The sequence below is a fragment of the Anabrus simplex genome, chromosome 2, assembly GCF_040414725.1.
Source record: "Anabrus simplex isolate iqAnaSimp1 chromosome 2, ASM4041472v1, whole genome shotgun sequence".
In the NCBI taxonomy this organism is placed as follows: Eukaryota; Metazoa; Arthropoda; class Insecta; order Orthoptera; family Tettigoniidae; genus Anabrus; species Anabrus simplex.
In genome coordinates, this window is record NC_090266.1 from 409607650 (window position 1) to 409623288 (window position 15639).

The following is a 15639-nucleotide window of genomic DNA, read 5'->3' on the forward strand; positions in this document are numbered from 1 at the left end:
GGACACGGAAGCCCGAGGAATGTTTTATATGAGTTGAGATGAGATGTGCGAATCAGGTTAGAGTCCTGTCATTGAAGCCGGGACATGATAGCCCGAGGAATATTTTATAATGTTGAGAATGGAAAGAAATTCATAGAAATCCATAGCGGTATAAATTGGCGACGCGTATAATTAGTGTGGGCATCTTGAAGCATAATCTGTGCATTTTGTTGGTTAGAATATCGTATTTGTTTAATTATGTCGGCAGAGTTTAAAAGGTGAGCATTTTGAGAAGCCAGTCAACTGGAACAAACAGGTGTTTCATAACTGCCAAGCGAACTGGGGGTGAGAGGCCTCGGCTGAGCGGGGATGTAACGGGACAGGCGCGGAGTTGAGATTGTACTGTATTTCTCGGCCAGGGAAACGTTAAAATGCTGGATTTAGTTGAAATTCATAGCCGGTAATGATCTAAGTATTGTGAAATACTGTATTTGGGGACGTAATGAACATTTGAAATCACGAACTTTGAGTATAAGGAACAGAGTAACCCAATTTCAGGGTTGTCCAAAATATAGAGCGATGGTCGTGATGATCGGTTTGTATGTGAGGGGTGTGCAAAATTCATAATGGTAATGACGAGATATGACATCGTAATTATATGGCGAGTTGTTTGGTTTGTGCGTAGATTATTAGGATATCCAAGTGTTAATAACGGTTAGGACTAGATTAGATTTTTAAGCGTGATATCACGAGACAGGATATATAGCTGGACATGAATTATGTAACAATTCTTTTCCAGCCAGATAAACATCGCAATATTGAATTCACATCACAGCTGCGTAGGAATTTGTGAAGAAACCAGAGTCCGCGGAGATAAATTTTACTGATCTTTAACATATCGTTAAATCATTTAAATTTATTTAATTATTAAATTCAGTGAAACCGCATTTGAAATAACTTTAATCAAGCGAATAACTTGGAGATGCATTCTGGAAATTTTAGTTTGTTTTCTGGGGAATATTAACATGTAAAGTAACGATTAAGGGGGCATATCCGAAGGAAATGGATTTTACTGCCACAAAGATGGTGAGCATTGCTACTGTTGTAATTATTGAACTTTAATTGATTGAGCAGTGAATGTGCTGGGGATAGTAAAGTGGAACTTTGGTCATCAACCGATGTAACTTAATTGTGTTTAGCCTTCAGCCTAGAAACTTGGATGGTCAGGGGTTCATCAACCTCAGTGACTTAGATTAGGGCCATATGCCATTGTAGCATCATTTCCTTGCGGTCATCATCCACAATGACTTTAAAGTAACTTAGAAGAGTAGATGTCGGTCCATGACATAGACGCAGGTCACATCGATTCAATTAAGGGTCCATGCCGTAGAACCACTGTGTGGCACACACCGATTGGACTGCCTTAATTATACTCAGAGTCCAGCGTTCGTGTTACGAGGGCTGGACCATAACGAATCACTATGATGGTACATGTGGTCTCACATGGAAGCCGAATTTAAGGATTTCCAGACTTTCCTTTCTTAAATGATTAATAATTGAGACAATGGTTTCTAGTATGAATGCCCGTCAGGCAGTTACGTTAAAGTCTCACACCAGTGTTCTGACGTTTATGTAAAAGTGATTGTGGTGTCCAGTGGACACAATGGACTTCTCTGATACTGTTGACATACCATGATGCTTCAGAATTTTCCTGAATAAATAGGAATCTTTTAAATAGACCTTTCATTCCAGTAGATAGATTAGAATTACTGAACCCTACCTTTACCTCAGCATGTGACGAAGAACCCGAAACGACCCAAGAGACAGATCTCATGAACTTTGCTGATAGGTAAGAAAGGTAGGTATCCCTCAATATGGACCAAAGGGTTCAGTACATAAGTGAAAGCATTTCTTGTATCATATAAAATGTATTTTTATTCAGAAAGGTTTTATTTTCTAGTGGTTTAACTCAGACAGGATTTCTAGAAGGAAGTGACTGTGACGATACAGCCGCCTGGTGTGAGAATGGTAAACTATGGAAAGTCATCTTCACGGATATTAATAGTGGGGTTCAAACCCATCCTCTCCCGAATGCAAGCTAACAGGTACAAGGCCCGAACTGCGCAGTCAACCCACTCGGTTGAGGTCCCATGGCTTATGTCTTATGATTGATACCCGTTTAAAACTACAAGCTTGATTTTTACTAAGTTATACTAAAATAAGATAAGATCGAATTACCTAGAAACTCAAGTAATAAATGTCAGGTTCCAGCATGACAATATAACAGAACAGATGAAACGACCGTTAACCGTAAATTAGTCTTTAAAGTAACTAGAAGAAGAAGAAGAAGAAGAAGAAGACGAAGAAGAAGAAGAAGAAGAAGAAGAAAGTCGTGTGGACATTGGTGCAGCCCTTGTACGACAAAGTCTCCGACGAGGGTCCGCGGTATCTACCGTGTTGGGAAACTGTGTGTTATTATAGTGGAGGATAGTGTTGTGTGTGGTGTGAGAGCTGCAGGGATGTTGGAGACAGTACAAACCCTCAGTCCTCGAGTCAGTGGAATTACAGCGGACGGGAATTGAACCCTCTGAACTGAAGTCGACTACGCTGACCATTCATCCAAGGGGCCGGACTTTAAAGCAATTAATGGTAGCTATTTTGCAATGAGCACTGTCAAGATTGCATTGCTCTAGTTGGGAGAACTCAATAATTTGTGGTGCGGCAAGGTAAAATAATTAGCTTGGGATCGTATTATTCAGAGTTGCATAGTCAGAGCTATATAATAATACTAGGAAGATACCCGTGCTTCGCTACGGCTTTAAAATGAACATTATTATTCAAAGTTTTACATTTTGGAGAGTCCACTGTCAGCTGAACACGTAAAATACGTCCTCAGTTAGTACGTCAAACGATTTTGGGGGTAAAGGTATTTATTTTATAATCCACCACTCACCTGAATCCTGTGCGGAAGAATTTGAATGTTTTAAACCATATCTGATGTAACATCTGGGAGGTAAAAGGAATCAACCTGTGAAATTTTGATTTTGTACGTCGAAGAGTAATGGAGGAATGAATACGTCTTTAAGGGGTGACTGTTTTGAAATATTTTTTAAGATCTAGGATATAGAAGATCGCCCTTTGTAGGAAAGCTATATTCGTGCCAAAAACGGTTTCGGAAGAATGGATATTGTGTTAATGAGTGTCAACTACCATCTAAACCTCTTCTTCTTTCTTCTTCTTCTTTTCCTGCCGCTTTTTCCCACACCTGTGGGGTCGCGGGTGCGAACTGCATCGCACATGTGGATTTGGCCCTGTTTTATGGCCGGATGCCCTTCCTGACGCCAACCCTCTATGGAGGGATGTAAGCACTATTGCGTGTTTCTGTGGTGGTTGGTAGTGTAGTGTGTTGTCTGAATATGATGAGGAGAGTGTTGGGACGGACATATACACCCAGTCCCCGAGCCAGAAGAATTAATCAGAAGCGATTAAAATCCCCGACCCGGCCGGGAATCGAACCCGGGACCCTCTGAACCGAAGGCCAGTACGCTGACCATTCAGCCAACGAGTCGGACCATCTAAACCTCTTAGGGGAGAAATATGTTGAAGTATACGGTATTTTACGTCTAGGACATAAAATTCAGGATGATCTAGTTAGTACACACGAATATGTACACATACCATTACATTCAACCAAGAATGACCACACTCCAGTGATCTATACATCTAATTTGAACGTGTACCAAAATATTGTGAGAAAACCGTAATACAAACACCTATGTATCAAAATTAAGGTCTCCACTCAGAATTACTCTAAAAATATTATTTATTTCATTAAGTCCTTTATATGCCATAAATTCGTAATTTATTCGAATACTGCAATACTTAGGTCGTTGCCCTTAACTGTATTCGCCGGTAGATGGCTCCGCTGATCTTTTATTGCCAGTACGATTTTGGAGGTATAATTATTTATTTTATAATCCACCATTCACCTGAATCCTGTGCGGAAGAATTTGAATGTTTTAAACCATATCTGATGTAACATCTAGGACGTAAAAGGAACCATCCTGTGAAATTTTGATTTTGTACGTCGAAGAGTAATGGGGGAATGAATACGTCTTTAAGGGGTGACTGTTTTGAAATATTTATCTGTGATAGTTGTCTATGCAAATCTTCCTATGTAAGTGTATTAAATGGCTCTGTGATATCCGGTTATCATCATAATGTTAGTTGTTTTTCCATGTTGGTTATAATAAGCGAGAAACAGAAATAAATCCGCCTCAGGATATTCAACCCTTAGCACTGCCACAGAACCCAGTAACTGGCAGTAGCAGTTGGCTTGCATTCGGGAGATAACGGGTTCGAATCCCGCTGTCAGTAGCCCCTAAGATAGTTTTCCTTGATATCCCATTTTCATACCAAGCAACTGTACCTTAACTAAGGCCACGGTCGCTTCTTTCCCAGTCCTAGCCAATCGTTACAATAACACCTGTCTGTGTCGGTGCGACATAGAACAAATAGCAATAAATAAACTGTAGTTTCCGCAATGCCATAGCCCTCATTGTCCTTTTTACGTATAGCAGGGTGAAAGACAATCCTGACTTTGTAGGTTGTGTCTACGCGAGTCACATTTTCATGGTGCAGAAATATCGAAATATCTTCATTGTCCTCGACGGAACACATGCATGTCTAGAAAGGCATGGATTTCTCTCCAGCACCTTTGCTACAGTAACTTCACTTCAAGAGTATCGAAGAGGGGTTCATTGCAGGAAGGAATTGTTGTATGTAATCCTTAGTCTTGAAAGAAGCCTCTGTCTGGGGAACATTTCAGATCGTTTGCGTGTCAGGAGAAGGAATTTTTTTCCATGAGCTGCACTCTTTTTCATGTGACTTGGACCTATACAACGTCCAGCAGAGATATCGTTCAATCAGTTATTGCATTGTCCAGTTCTTGCATATGTTAGCAGATACGTAGTTCTGCTCAGGATATTTCACGCTACCGTGACAAGGATAATCGCCATTCTCTCCGCGAAAAGGCACATGTGGAAAGGGATAGTCGGCAAGTAAACGAGCACCGGTCAATATACAGTACGTCAAGAGCGTTCCTCAGAGTCTATTAGAATGAATATGAGTACTTCCATTGTTATTTATTAAAGCTGGTCGTCGCGTATTGTTACCAGTAAGTGCAATAATAACTATTGACTTTAGGTCCCACTAAATACTTTTACGGTTTTCGAATACGCCGAGGTGCCGGAATTTAATCCCGCATGAATTCTTTTACTTGCCAGTAAATCTATAGACATGAGTCTGTCGTATTTGAACACTTTCAAATGCCATCGGACTGAGCCAGAATAGAACCTGCCAAACTGGAGTCAGAAGGTCAGCGCCTCAACCGTCTGAGCCACTCAGCCTGGCCAGTAAGTGCATTGCACCATATGTTTCTGCCAATAAATCATCAGTCACAATGTGTTCTTGGCACTGATTTTTGTTTTCACTGTTATGCTGTACAGGGTGGTCGGAAACAACGTGAACAGGGTACATGAGAGTTAGAGGGTTGGTCATGCTGATAAGTATCTGAAAAAATAATTACATATTTCGAGCTGTTGTCATTTTATCACTTGCTGAAATTAGCCAATTAGATCGCATCACGGGCGAATTCAGATGGGCTTTGCGAGGGGGTATTGCTAAATCTGTACGTGGCTTATGACTGGCTCAGGGGGAGGGACTTTAACAACGTCCTCGCCGCTGATAAGGCTCGGCCCATAGCAAGCACGCTCTGGTGGCATTGGCTGAAGCCTACGGTGTGTTAGTGTTTGATGCTCAATTCTTGGTACGGCTCTCGAGCCCGACCAAGCCACGTGCAGATTTAGCAACACCGCCTCGTAAAGACCATTTGAATTATTCCGCGAAGCGATCTGATTGGTTAACTTCAGCAGCTGATAAAATTACAATGGCACGAGATGACGACATATGTTTTTCAAATCACCTATCAGTACGACCAAGCTCTAACGCTTGTATACTATTGTTTACGACCACCACGTTGCATGCACTATCTGTTAGTATTAATTTCATTACTTCAGGAAAGTAGAATAAACTAAGTTATTGTGTTCGTTACAAAAATTTCGCTTAGCTATTGCTAGCCTGGTGCAGCCTTTCTAAGACAGATCCTCCAGTATGGGTGGGCGGCGTTCGCAGTGTATAGGGAACTCCATAAGTTAATAATAATAATGTTATTTGCTTTACGTCCCACTAACTACTCTTTTACGGTTTTCGGAGACGCCGAGGTGCCGGAATTTTGTCCAGCAGGAGTTCTTTTACGTGCCAGTAAATCTACCGACACAAGGCTGACGTATTTGAGCACCTTCAAATACCACCGGACTGAGCCAGGATCGAACCTGCCAAGTTGGGGTCAGAAGGCCAGCGCCTCAACCGTCTGAGCCACTCAGCCCGGCCCTCCATAAGTTAGTGAGGTTGACGATAGTATTATGTGTGTGGTAAATGAGTTGCGGCAATGTTCGGGACAACACAAATACCCGGTCTCGGAGCCGAGGGAATTAACTGTTCTGGATTATAATCCGACGATCCAACCAGAAATCGAATCTGGGAGTCAAGGATCGAAGTTCAAGACACTGACCACTCAGCCATGGAGACGGACCATTGCAATCGATGATAGCATACCTGATTCTGTACGACCCCAGCCAGCAGCAAACAATATTTCACCTTTGAAGGATTTTTTCAGAGGCTCTTCCAGTGGCAGACAAATAGGCTTGATGTAGTCTGGAACAAATAATAGGCGAGTTATCTATAGAAATTGTCGGGCCGATGACCTAGATGTTAGGCCTCTTTAAACAACAAGCATCATCATAGAAATTATCTGGCAAATTAGTGGATATGAAATATAGATGCGGTTAATTATAGTAATAATTAATAATAACCAGAATAAGAGTTTCTCACTGTTGGTTTTACGTCGCACCAACTCAGAAAGGACCAGAAAGAAAGTATGTCTGGTGTGAAAATGGGAAACCTAATAATAATTGTTACCGTTTTTTTGTGGTAGTTAAGCATGAAAGAAGGTGCTGGGTGGTGAATAGGTCTCAAGCTACTAAAGAGAAATTAAATTGTAAAATTTAACAAGGTTATATTTTCTTTTCAAAATTAGATAACAACAAATAGAAATAGGTACTTAGTAGCCGAAATACAACTTGAAATGTACAATTACAGGGATTAAAGATTTTGGGCTTCGAGCCCTGAAAACACAATTCTTGAGCAACTAGCTCAACTTTACGATATACCAATTTCAACAAAAGGGGCAGAAGACCCCAATCAAACCCTGGAGCCCTTGCTCCAAATTACACAGCAAGCCTCCTCGAGGCATACAACTCCCAGTTTTAGAAAAGAGCCACTCGCTCTTAAAGTTAAGCCTCTCCCAGGCCACACCAAACTCAACTTTCAAGTTGTCCTCAAAGGACATATACACAGGGGTAAAATACCCAACCTACTGAGGTCTATTAGGTGAGAAAAGATTAATGCATGACCTCTAAAATACAACTTGAGAGGAGGCGAACTTGCACTCCTAATACACTTTGCTTAAGACCTACTTGGCACTAGGCCGTTAATACAAGGGCTAATCCCATCCTACAGAGGTGACTTAATGGCAATTTACATTACATTACGGGTGAATTGGTTGAGAAAAATAAGTTCACCTCAAGACGATGTGAGTGGGAACACAAGAGGGTTAGCACTCTCTATCCCATAATATAGCTTTACAAGAGAATAGAAGAAAAGAGTAGTTACATTTTAGGAAAAGGTTACATGATGGAAAACGCTTCGAACCCGCCGCGAGAGTTAAACTGCCGACCTAGCAAGAAAAGAAGATATTAATAGGCCATTACCTGGTCGTAGATCGCTGCCGAGGAAAGAGGCGCTTCCCGCCTCCTGCTATGAACTTAATACACTGAAAGATGGAACAGAAGTGGCCCGGAGACCCTAAAATCAGCAGTTTAAATACTCTCGCAGAGAATTCTAGGCGTTAGGGGAAAGAAAACACCCTCCCACAAAGATTTTATTGGGTAGGACCCCGCAACAGATACAAGTTGGGGGAAGATACCCCTGATTGGCCAGAAATTCATTGAAGAAATTCGTGATTGGATACATTCAAAGCAAGGGGAAGAAAGGGGTAAATATTGCCAACTTAAACAATGATAGAAATAAATTTAACAAAGAACAAACTCCTGAAATTAAATTTTCTCCAACAAAATAGTTCTTTGACTCCGCACTAGGTTGCACTATTGTTGATCTTCAGTAGTGTCCTCTAGAAGAGAAAGTTCACACTTCTTAATACAAGCAAAACAAAAGTACATCGAAAATGACACAGTTCACAAACTCAAAATTTTCCAGGTAGTGACATCTTCTGAGAAATTTGGAAATTAAGACCGTAGATAAAGTTCAGATTTCCTCCAGAAGAGGAGTATTAACTGGCGCAACTTTTAAATAAACGGTGTGGAGGTGTACCGCCCGGTACAGACCTCCCCCCCCAAAAGTTCATCCAAGGGGTAACACAGAAGAACATAAACGTTTGTTTGAAAATAAGTTCCAAGTTTTGATGTTGATATTAAGATAACTTGCAGAAGTTTTTGAGAAATTTCTTAATTCAGTTCCAAAATTTTTGTTGTAGTTGGTAACGTAAGGTTTTTATGTTTATCGAAGTTGAATTTCTGAAGATAAGCTTTTAATACTTAAAGGTGAAGGAAAAATTTGCAATGTCCACCAAATATTGCTGCTGAATTTCCAAGAGTAGTTATTGCTTAGGGTGACAGTCCATATAGCTGATGTAGATTAAGAAGGATGGCCAGACCGGCCGTTGCAGCTTGCGTCCAAGGGAGGCCGCTCGGACCCCTTAAGTACCCTGAGATACCGCTCGCCCGCACTATGAGGGGAGCAGAGGTGTAGAAGCACGCCGCGCCCGCGGTGAACATATACAGGCTGCGGGCCAGTAGCAGGTCGTGCGCCGCACATCAGCCTTGGCCGGGAGGTGAGCTCCGGCTCGCCGTGCACATGTCGTCCTCGCTGGAGAGGAGGGGGCCCATCCCCCTCCCCAGTCGCTGCACGGCGCTGCGCGGCTGCGGGGGCGCTGAAACATTAAAGCTAGGCGGCAGAATTGTGTTGGACAATCATTTTCTTTGAGGGTACAGGCTTGTAGAGAGAGTGAGGGGCCAGCGGCGTGCAGATATTCATGGTTTTCATTAAGCCACTGTGTAGAGTGGAGCAGGAGACGGGAGCGTGGTAATGGCCGTGGCAAAGACAGGATGGCAGTTTAATGGGTCGGGGCAGGTTTCACAAACATGCTTACATAAGAAACAAAATCCTATAGAAGGGGCAGAATGCCTTAAAAGTGAAACTCAAAAAAAAAAATATAACCTTCATATCCTTTCAAAATAATATGAAGCAAGTTAACACAGAAATTACACCGGTTTCACCTGGGACAGGTGAACTCTAAATATCCTCTCGGTGGCTGGATTACTTAACAATAAAGTAACCGGCGTAAGAAAATCGAGAATGATACAAGGCCCATGAAATCTGGGGGCAAGCTTGCCCGCGGGAACAAAATTTTTGACCATAACCTGGTCACCTACCTTCAAAGTGGTGGGTCTCCGTCCACGATCATACCTTTCCCTAACCTTTTCATGAGATACTTTAAGATTAGCTTTAGCCTTCTTCCAAAGATCTTTAATGTGGTCCGGATCTATTGTCTCGGGCAGAATGTCACTCAGAGACCAGAGGTTAGAGAGCGGCGAGTTGGGAACAAACTTGAACATCAAAGAAGCTGGAGTAAACTTGTGAGATTCATGAACCGCCGAATTCAAAGCAAAAGCTATCCAATGCAGGGACGTGTCCCACCTGGAAGGATCTTCATGATGATAGGCAATAAGTGCGGACCTGAGATTACGGTTAACCCGTTCAGCCAGAGAAGGTTGAGGGTAATAAGCAGAAGTAGTTACATGAGAGATGGACATGTCAAAACAGAATTTACGAAATAAATTTGATGTGAACGCCTTAGCATTATCAGATACAATATATTGACACGGACCAAAAGAAGCAAAAATAGAATTTAAGCAAGTAATGGTTGACTGAGCGGTAGCCAGCTTAGTCGGAAATAACCAGGAAAATCTTGTAAAACCATCTACACACACAAAGATGAACTTGTTGGCATTGCCCTTTGACTGGGGGAAGGGTCCCACATAATCAATATACAGGCGTTCCATGGGGCGCGATGCTTGATGCGAAGACAAAAGGCCTACTTTAGTGGACATGGTGGGTTTACTGATCAAACAAGATTTACAAGCTTTTACAAGTTCACGGATTTCACCGTCCATACCTTTCCAGATGAACATTTCACGAATCTTTTCACGAGTTTTAAAGATTCCAAGATGCCCCCCCAATGGGGTCTCATGATAGTATTTGAAGATCATAGGTACAAGAACCGCTGGAACAACAACTTTCATCAACTTATCATGCCTCGAAGGGCAACATAAAACACCATTCCTCAGAACATAAGGGACAACATGTTCCCCAGAAGAAAGGGTTTCCATTATCGGAGCCAGCGTCGGATCTTCACGTTGGTACTTCTCAATATCTCTAAAGAGCATGGGAGCATCTGTTAGGATGGCATTAACCTCAGATAGTATGGACTCGGAAGGTGATGAACTGTCGACAGGTTCATGGGTCTCGACGTCGTTAGGAAACATACGGCTGAGTCCATCAGCAACAACATTTTCAGTACTTCTGATATGCCGTACATCGAATTGGAAGGCAGAAATACGGATGGCCCAACGGGCTATACGACCTGTACGACGCGGCCTACCTAAGACCCAGCTTAAGGCTTGATTATCTGTCTCCAGATCGAATTTGACGTGTTCCAGATAGAGACGGAACTTTTCTAAGGCGAATAAGACTGCCAAACCTTCAAGCTCATATATGGAGTACTTTGCTTCTTGAGCTGACAATGTCCTAGACGCATAGGCGATGGGTCGCCTCCCTAGTTCAGTCTCTTGAAGAAGGACTGCAGCTACCGCCGACGACGATGCGTCGGTTTGGACGATGAATTTCTTCGAGAAATCAGGCATAGCAAGTACAGGGGCATTACAGAGAGCTAATTTCAGATCTTCAAAAGCGGCTTGTTGAGAAGGTCCCCACTCGAATTTGATGCCTTTCCTACGAAGAAGGTTTAAGGGCGCCGCTCTATTAGCAAAATTAGGAATGAACTTCCTGAAGAAATTCACCATGCCAATGAACCTGGCGATACCTTTAATGTCCTTGGGAGGTTTAAAATCACGGATGGCCTGTGTTCTAGAATGATCGACTGCTACACCATTAGGTGACACAATATGCCCTAGGAATGACATAGAGGGCTTAGCAAAGGCAACCTTGGACAACTTAACAGTTAACCCAGCCTTACGAAGGCGATTGAGAACTTCTCGCAGATGATCTAGATGTTCTTCAAAAGTCTCGGAAAATACGACGACATCATCCAAGTAGTGATATAAGTACTCAAATTTGATGTCGGAGAAGACCCTATCTAGTAGCCTAGTGAGCACAGCTGCTCCCGTGGGGAGCCCGAAAGGCACGCGGTTGTATTCATATAAATTCCAGTCCGTGGCAAACGCTGTAAGATGTTTAGACTCCTCGGCAAGGGGAATTTGATTATAGGCCTGATTCAAGTCCAAGATAGTGAAGAACTTGGCCTTTCGAAACCATGAAAAGCAAGAATGAAGGTCGGGAAGGGGCACAGATTGCAACACCACCTTCCGATTGAGAGCCCTGTAATCAATGACAGGCCTGAAGCCTCCTTGGGGTTTCGGGACTAGAAAAATAGGCGAAGAATACGCTGACTTAGAGGGCCTAATAATACCATCCTTCAACATCTGATCGATGATTTCTTTCAGAGCCTTCATTTTAGGTGGAGATAGCCTATACGGTGGAAAACGGACAGGAATCGAATCCGTAACCTCAATTTTGTATTCAATAAGGTCAGTAACACCAAGAGTATCAGAGAACACCTCGGGAAACGACTGACACAGTTTGCGAATACTATCAGCCTGCTCCTCAGGTAGATGTCTAAGGTCTAACAACATCTCATCCTGGGTAGGCGAAATAGAAGAACATGACACAGAATTACACTTCAATAGTGGTATTTTACAACTAGAAGCAAATTTGAATGTGCACGACCTAGACTGGAGATCGAGCACAAGACCAGTGTGAGAAATAAAGTCCGCTCCCAGTATGATGGGGCAAGACAAGTGCTTAGCCACAAACAGTTTAATTTTCCAGGTAAATTTAAAAATACGAATTTTGACCAGTACGGAACCTAGAATTTCTAATGGAGATGAATTAGCCGAAACATATTGAATACGAGAAGAGTCATAGACAGGTAGTTTACAAACAGATTTCAATTTCGAGTACCATACAGCCGAAATAATGGAACAAACACTGCCTGAATCTAATAGAGCTGTTATAGGCTCGTTATTTAACTCAATCTTAAGAAAAGGAACAGATGCGGGGGGTATCCGCCGCAATCCTAAGACACTCTATAGGGCATTCAAAAGATGAATTTGAAGGCTGGTCGTTCTCTGCATTTACAACCTGTTTACTAGGGGCTGAGTCTCGGGAAGATGGATTAGTCGGCTCAGCCGACGCCACTAGTCACTTTTTATTATTGGCATAGCTGGAATTTGCACCAGAAGTTGAGCAGGAGGGGGTGCTATTTGAGTTTGGGCAATTCTTGGCGATATGTGAGAAGGCCCCACACTTAAAACAGCCTGGTGATGACCCTGCTCCATTCCTTGTCCCACTTGACTTGATCAGAGGACACTTATTCCGCAGATGGTCAGGCGACCCGCAAGCATAACATTTACGGGGATTGACTGGTCGGCGAGGTGGAGGCCGAGTGTTACTAAAGGAAGGCGGGGGTTCTTTCGCGACACGCAAAGAATCGGCGTATCTAACTCCTTCCGCTGAAACGGCCAATGCTTCAAGTTCAGAGAAAGTTTGCGGGCACGCCGCGAAACACAAATATGACCTATAGGGAGGTGAAATTCCCTCTACAATAGCCTGTACAATCTGATCTTCAGGAAAATGAAGGGCAAACACCCTAGTATAAAACTTAATGTCCTGTATGAAATCAGCCAAGTTTTCATCCAACCTCTGTACTCGATAATAGTATTTCTGAATCAGAGATGACCTCGCGCGGGCAGGAATGAAATTTGCAAGCAAGTGTGCGTGAAAATCTTCAATAGATGACTGTTCAGCAATGGCTCTTACTATTTTATCTGAGAGAACACCAATAGCATACGGATAGATAATTTGCAAAATCTGACAAGGGGAAAGAGAAAACACAAGGGCGTGATCCTGAAATTCCACTAGAAATCTTAAAAACGAAATTACTTCACTGGTGGTGTTGACAGAAAACTTAGAGATACCTCTTAGCAACATTGCCAATGGATGAGGCAAGCTACTAAACCCGGGTGACATAGTAGGTAAAGGTTTCAATGGCAAAGAAGTTAATTCAGAACGGATGTTACCCAACGATGCACGGCGTTCAGACTCGTTGTCCAATGGGGCAGAGATAGTTTGAGCAGCAACGGTTATCCTATTAACTTCTCCCTTGGGAGGCGCTTCCTCACTGCCTGCATTCACTATGGAGGGTTGATCAGATTTAGGAGGAGCCTCCCCCGTTAACAATAGAGTGACTTTACTAGACAATTCAGAAATAGTTTCAAGGAGCGTATTAGCTTCCTTCCTCTGAACGTCATTCACCTTTAGAGACAACAGATCATTAACTCTATTTGAAAAGTGATACAGCCTGCCTTGCACCCGCTTAATTTGATTAGGAGATGGATCATTTTCATCAAAAAAACTAACTACAGAAGCTAGCCCAGTAATATTCTCCGTGATCGTGGAAAGAGAGTCGTCAATTTCTTTCTCTCCCAAATTGGGGACGGAAATGGGCAAATCAAGGGACTCTCTAAGCTTGTTAGTGTCTATTGCAACCGTGCCTCCAGATTGAACGTTTCTGATAGTTAACTCATATATCAACTCCTCTTTGCGCAAGTAGTTAAGGAGGAGAACATCGCGAGGGCCGGGCATGATGACAGAACAATTTTGAAAAACTCAAAAAATTCCAGCAACTGAGAAAATTGTTAGAGTTCGAATTAAAGCCATGTTTAGCCGTCAAAAGGGGCTAAATTGAGACCCATTCAACCACGCTCTGCTACCACTTGTTACCGTTTTTTTGTGGTAGTTAAGCATGAAAGAAGGTGCTGGGTGGTGAATAGGTCTCAAGCTACTAAAGAGAAATTAAATTGTAAAATTTAACAAGGTTATATTTTCTTTTCAAAATTAGATAACAACAAATAGAAATAGGTACTTAGTAGCCGAAATACAACTTGAAATGTACAATTACAGGGATTAAAGATTTTGGGCTTCGAGCCCTGAAAACACAATTCTTGAGCAACTAGCTCAACTTTACGATATACCAATTTCAACAAAAGGGGCAGAAGACCCCAATCAAACCCTGGAGCCCTTGCTCCAAATTACACAGCAAGCCTCCTCGAGGCATACAACTCCCAGTTTTAGAAAAGAGCCACTCGCTCTTAAAGTTAAGCCTCTCCCAGGCCACACCAAACTCAACTTTCAAGTTGTCCTCAAAGGACATATACACAGGGGTAAAATACCCAACCTACTGAGGTCTATTAGGTGAGAAAAGATTAATGCATGACCTCTAAAATACAACTTGAGAGGAGGCGAACTTGCACTCCTAATACACTTTGCTTAAGACCTACTTGGCACTAGGCCGTTAATACAAGGGCTAATCCCATCCTACAGAGGTGACTTAATGGCAATTTACATTACATTACGGGTGAATTGGTTGAGAAAAATAAGTTCACCTCAAGACGATGTGAGTGGGAACACAAGAGGGTTAGCACTCTCTATCCCATAATATAGCTTTACAAGAGAATAGAAGAAAAGAGTAGTTACATTTTAGGAAAAGGTTACATGATGGAAAACGCTTCGAACCCGCCGCGAGAGTTAAACTGCCGACCTAGCAAGAAAAGAAGATATTAATAGGCCATTACCTGGTCGTAGATCGCTGCCGAGGAAAGAGGCGCTTCCCGCCTCCTGCTATGAACTTAATACACTGAAAGATGGAACAGAAGTGGCCCGGAGACCCTAAAATCAGCAGTTTAAATACTCTCGCAGAGAATTCTAGGCGTTAGGGGAAAGAAAACACCCTCCCACAAAGATTTTATTGGGTAGGACCCCGCAACAGATACAAGTTGGGGGAAGATACCCCTGATTGGCCAGAAATTCATTGAAGAAATTCGTGATTGGATACATTCAAAGCAAGGGGAAGAAAGGGGTAAATATTGCCAACTTAAACAATGATAGAAATAAATTTAACAAAGAACAAACTCCTGAAATTAAATTTTCTCCAACAAAATAGTTCTTTGACTCCGCACTAGGTTGCACTATTGTTGATCTTCAGTAGTGTCCTCTAGAAGAGAAAGTTCACACTTCTTAATACAAGCAAAACAAAAGTACATCGAAAATGACACAGTTCACAAACTCAAAATTTTCCAGGTAGTGACATCTTCTGAGAAATTTGGA

At 42.3% G+C, this 15639-nt stretch overlaps 1 protein-coding gene across 2 annotated transcripts in view; it reads right to left on the reverse strand.

Annotated features, from left to right (window-relative positions):
* LOC136862862 (melanization protease 1) overlaps window positions 1-15639 on the reverse strand; it is a 169901-nt gene that overhangs the window by 37279 nt on the left and 116983 nt on the right. Inside the window, exon 5 of one of the 2 annotated variants that reach the window (XM_067139126.2) lies at window positions 6655-6753. The exons of the other annotated variant lie outside the window; for it this stretch is intronic. Coding sequence (XP_066995227.2) covers window positions 6655-6753 — 99 coding nt within the window. The remainder of the gene's footprint in view (window positions 1-6654; window positions 6754-15639) is intronic. 2 annotated transcript variants of the gene reach the window in all.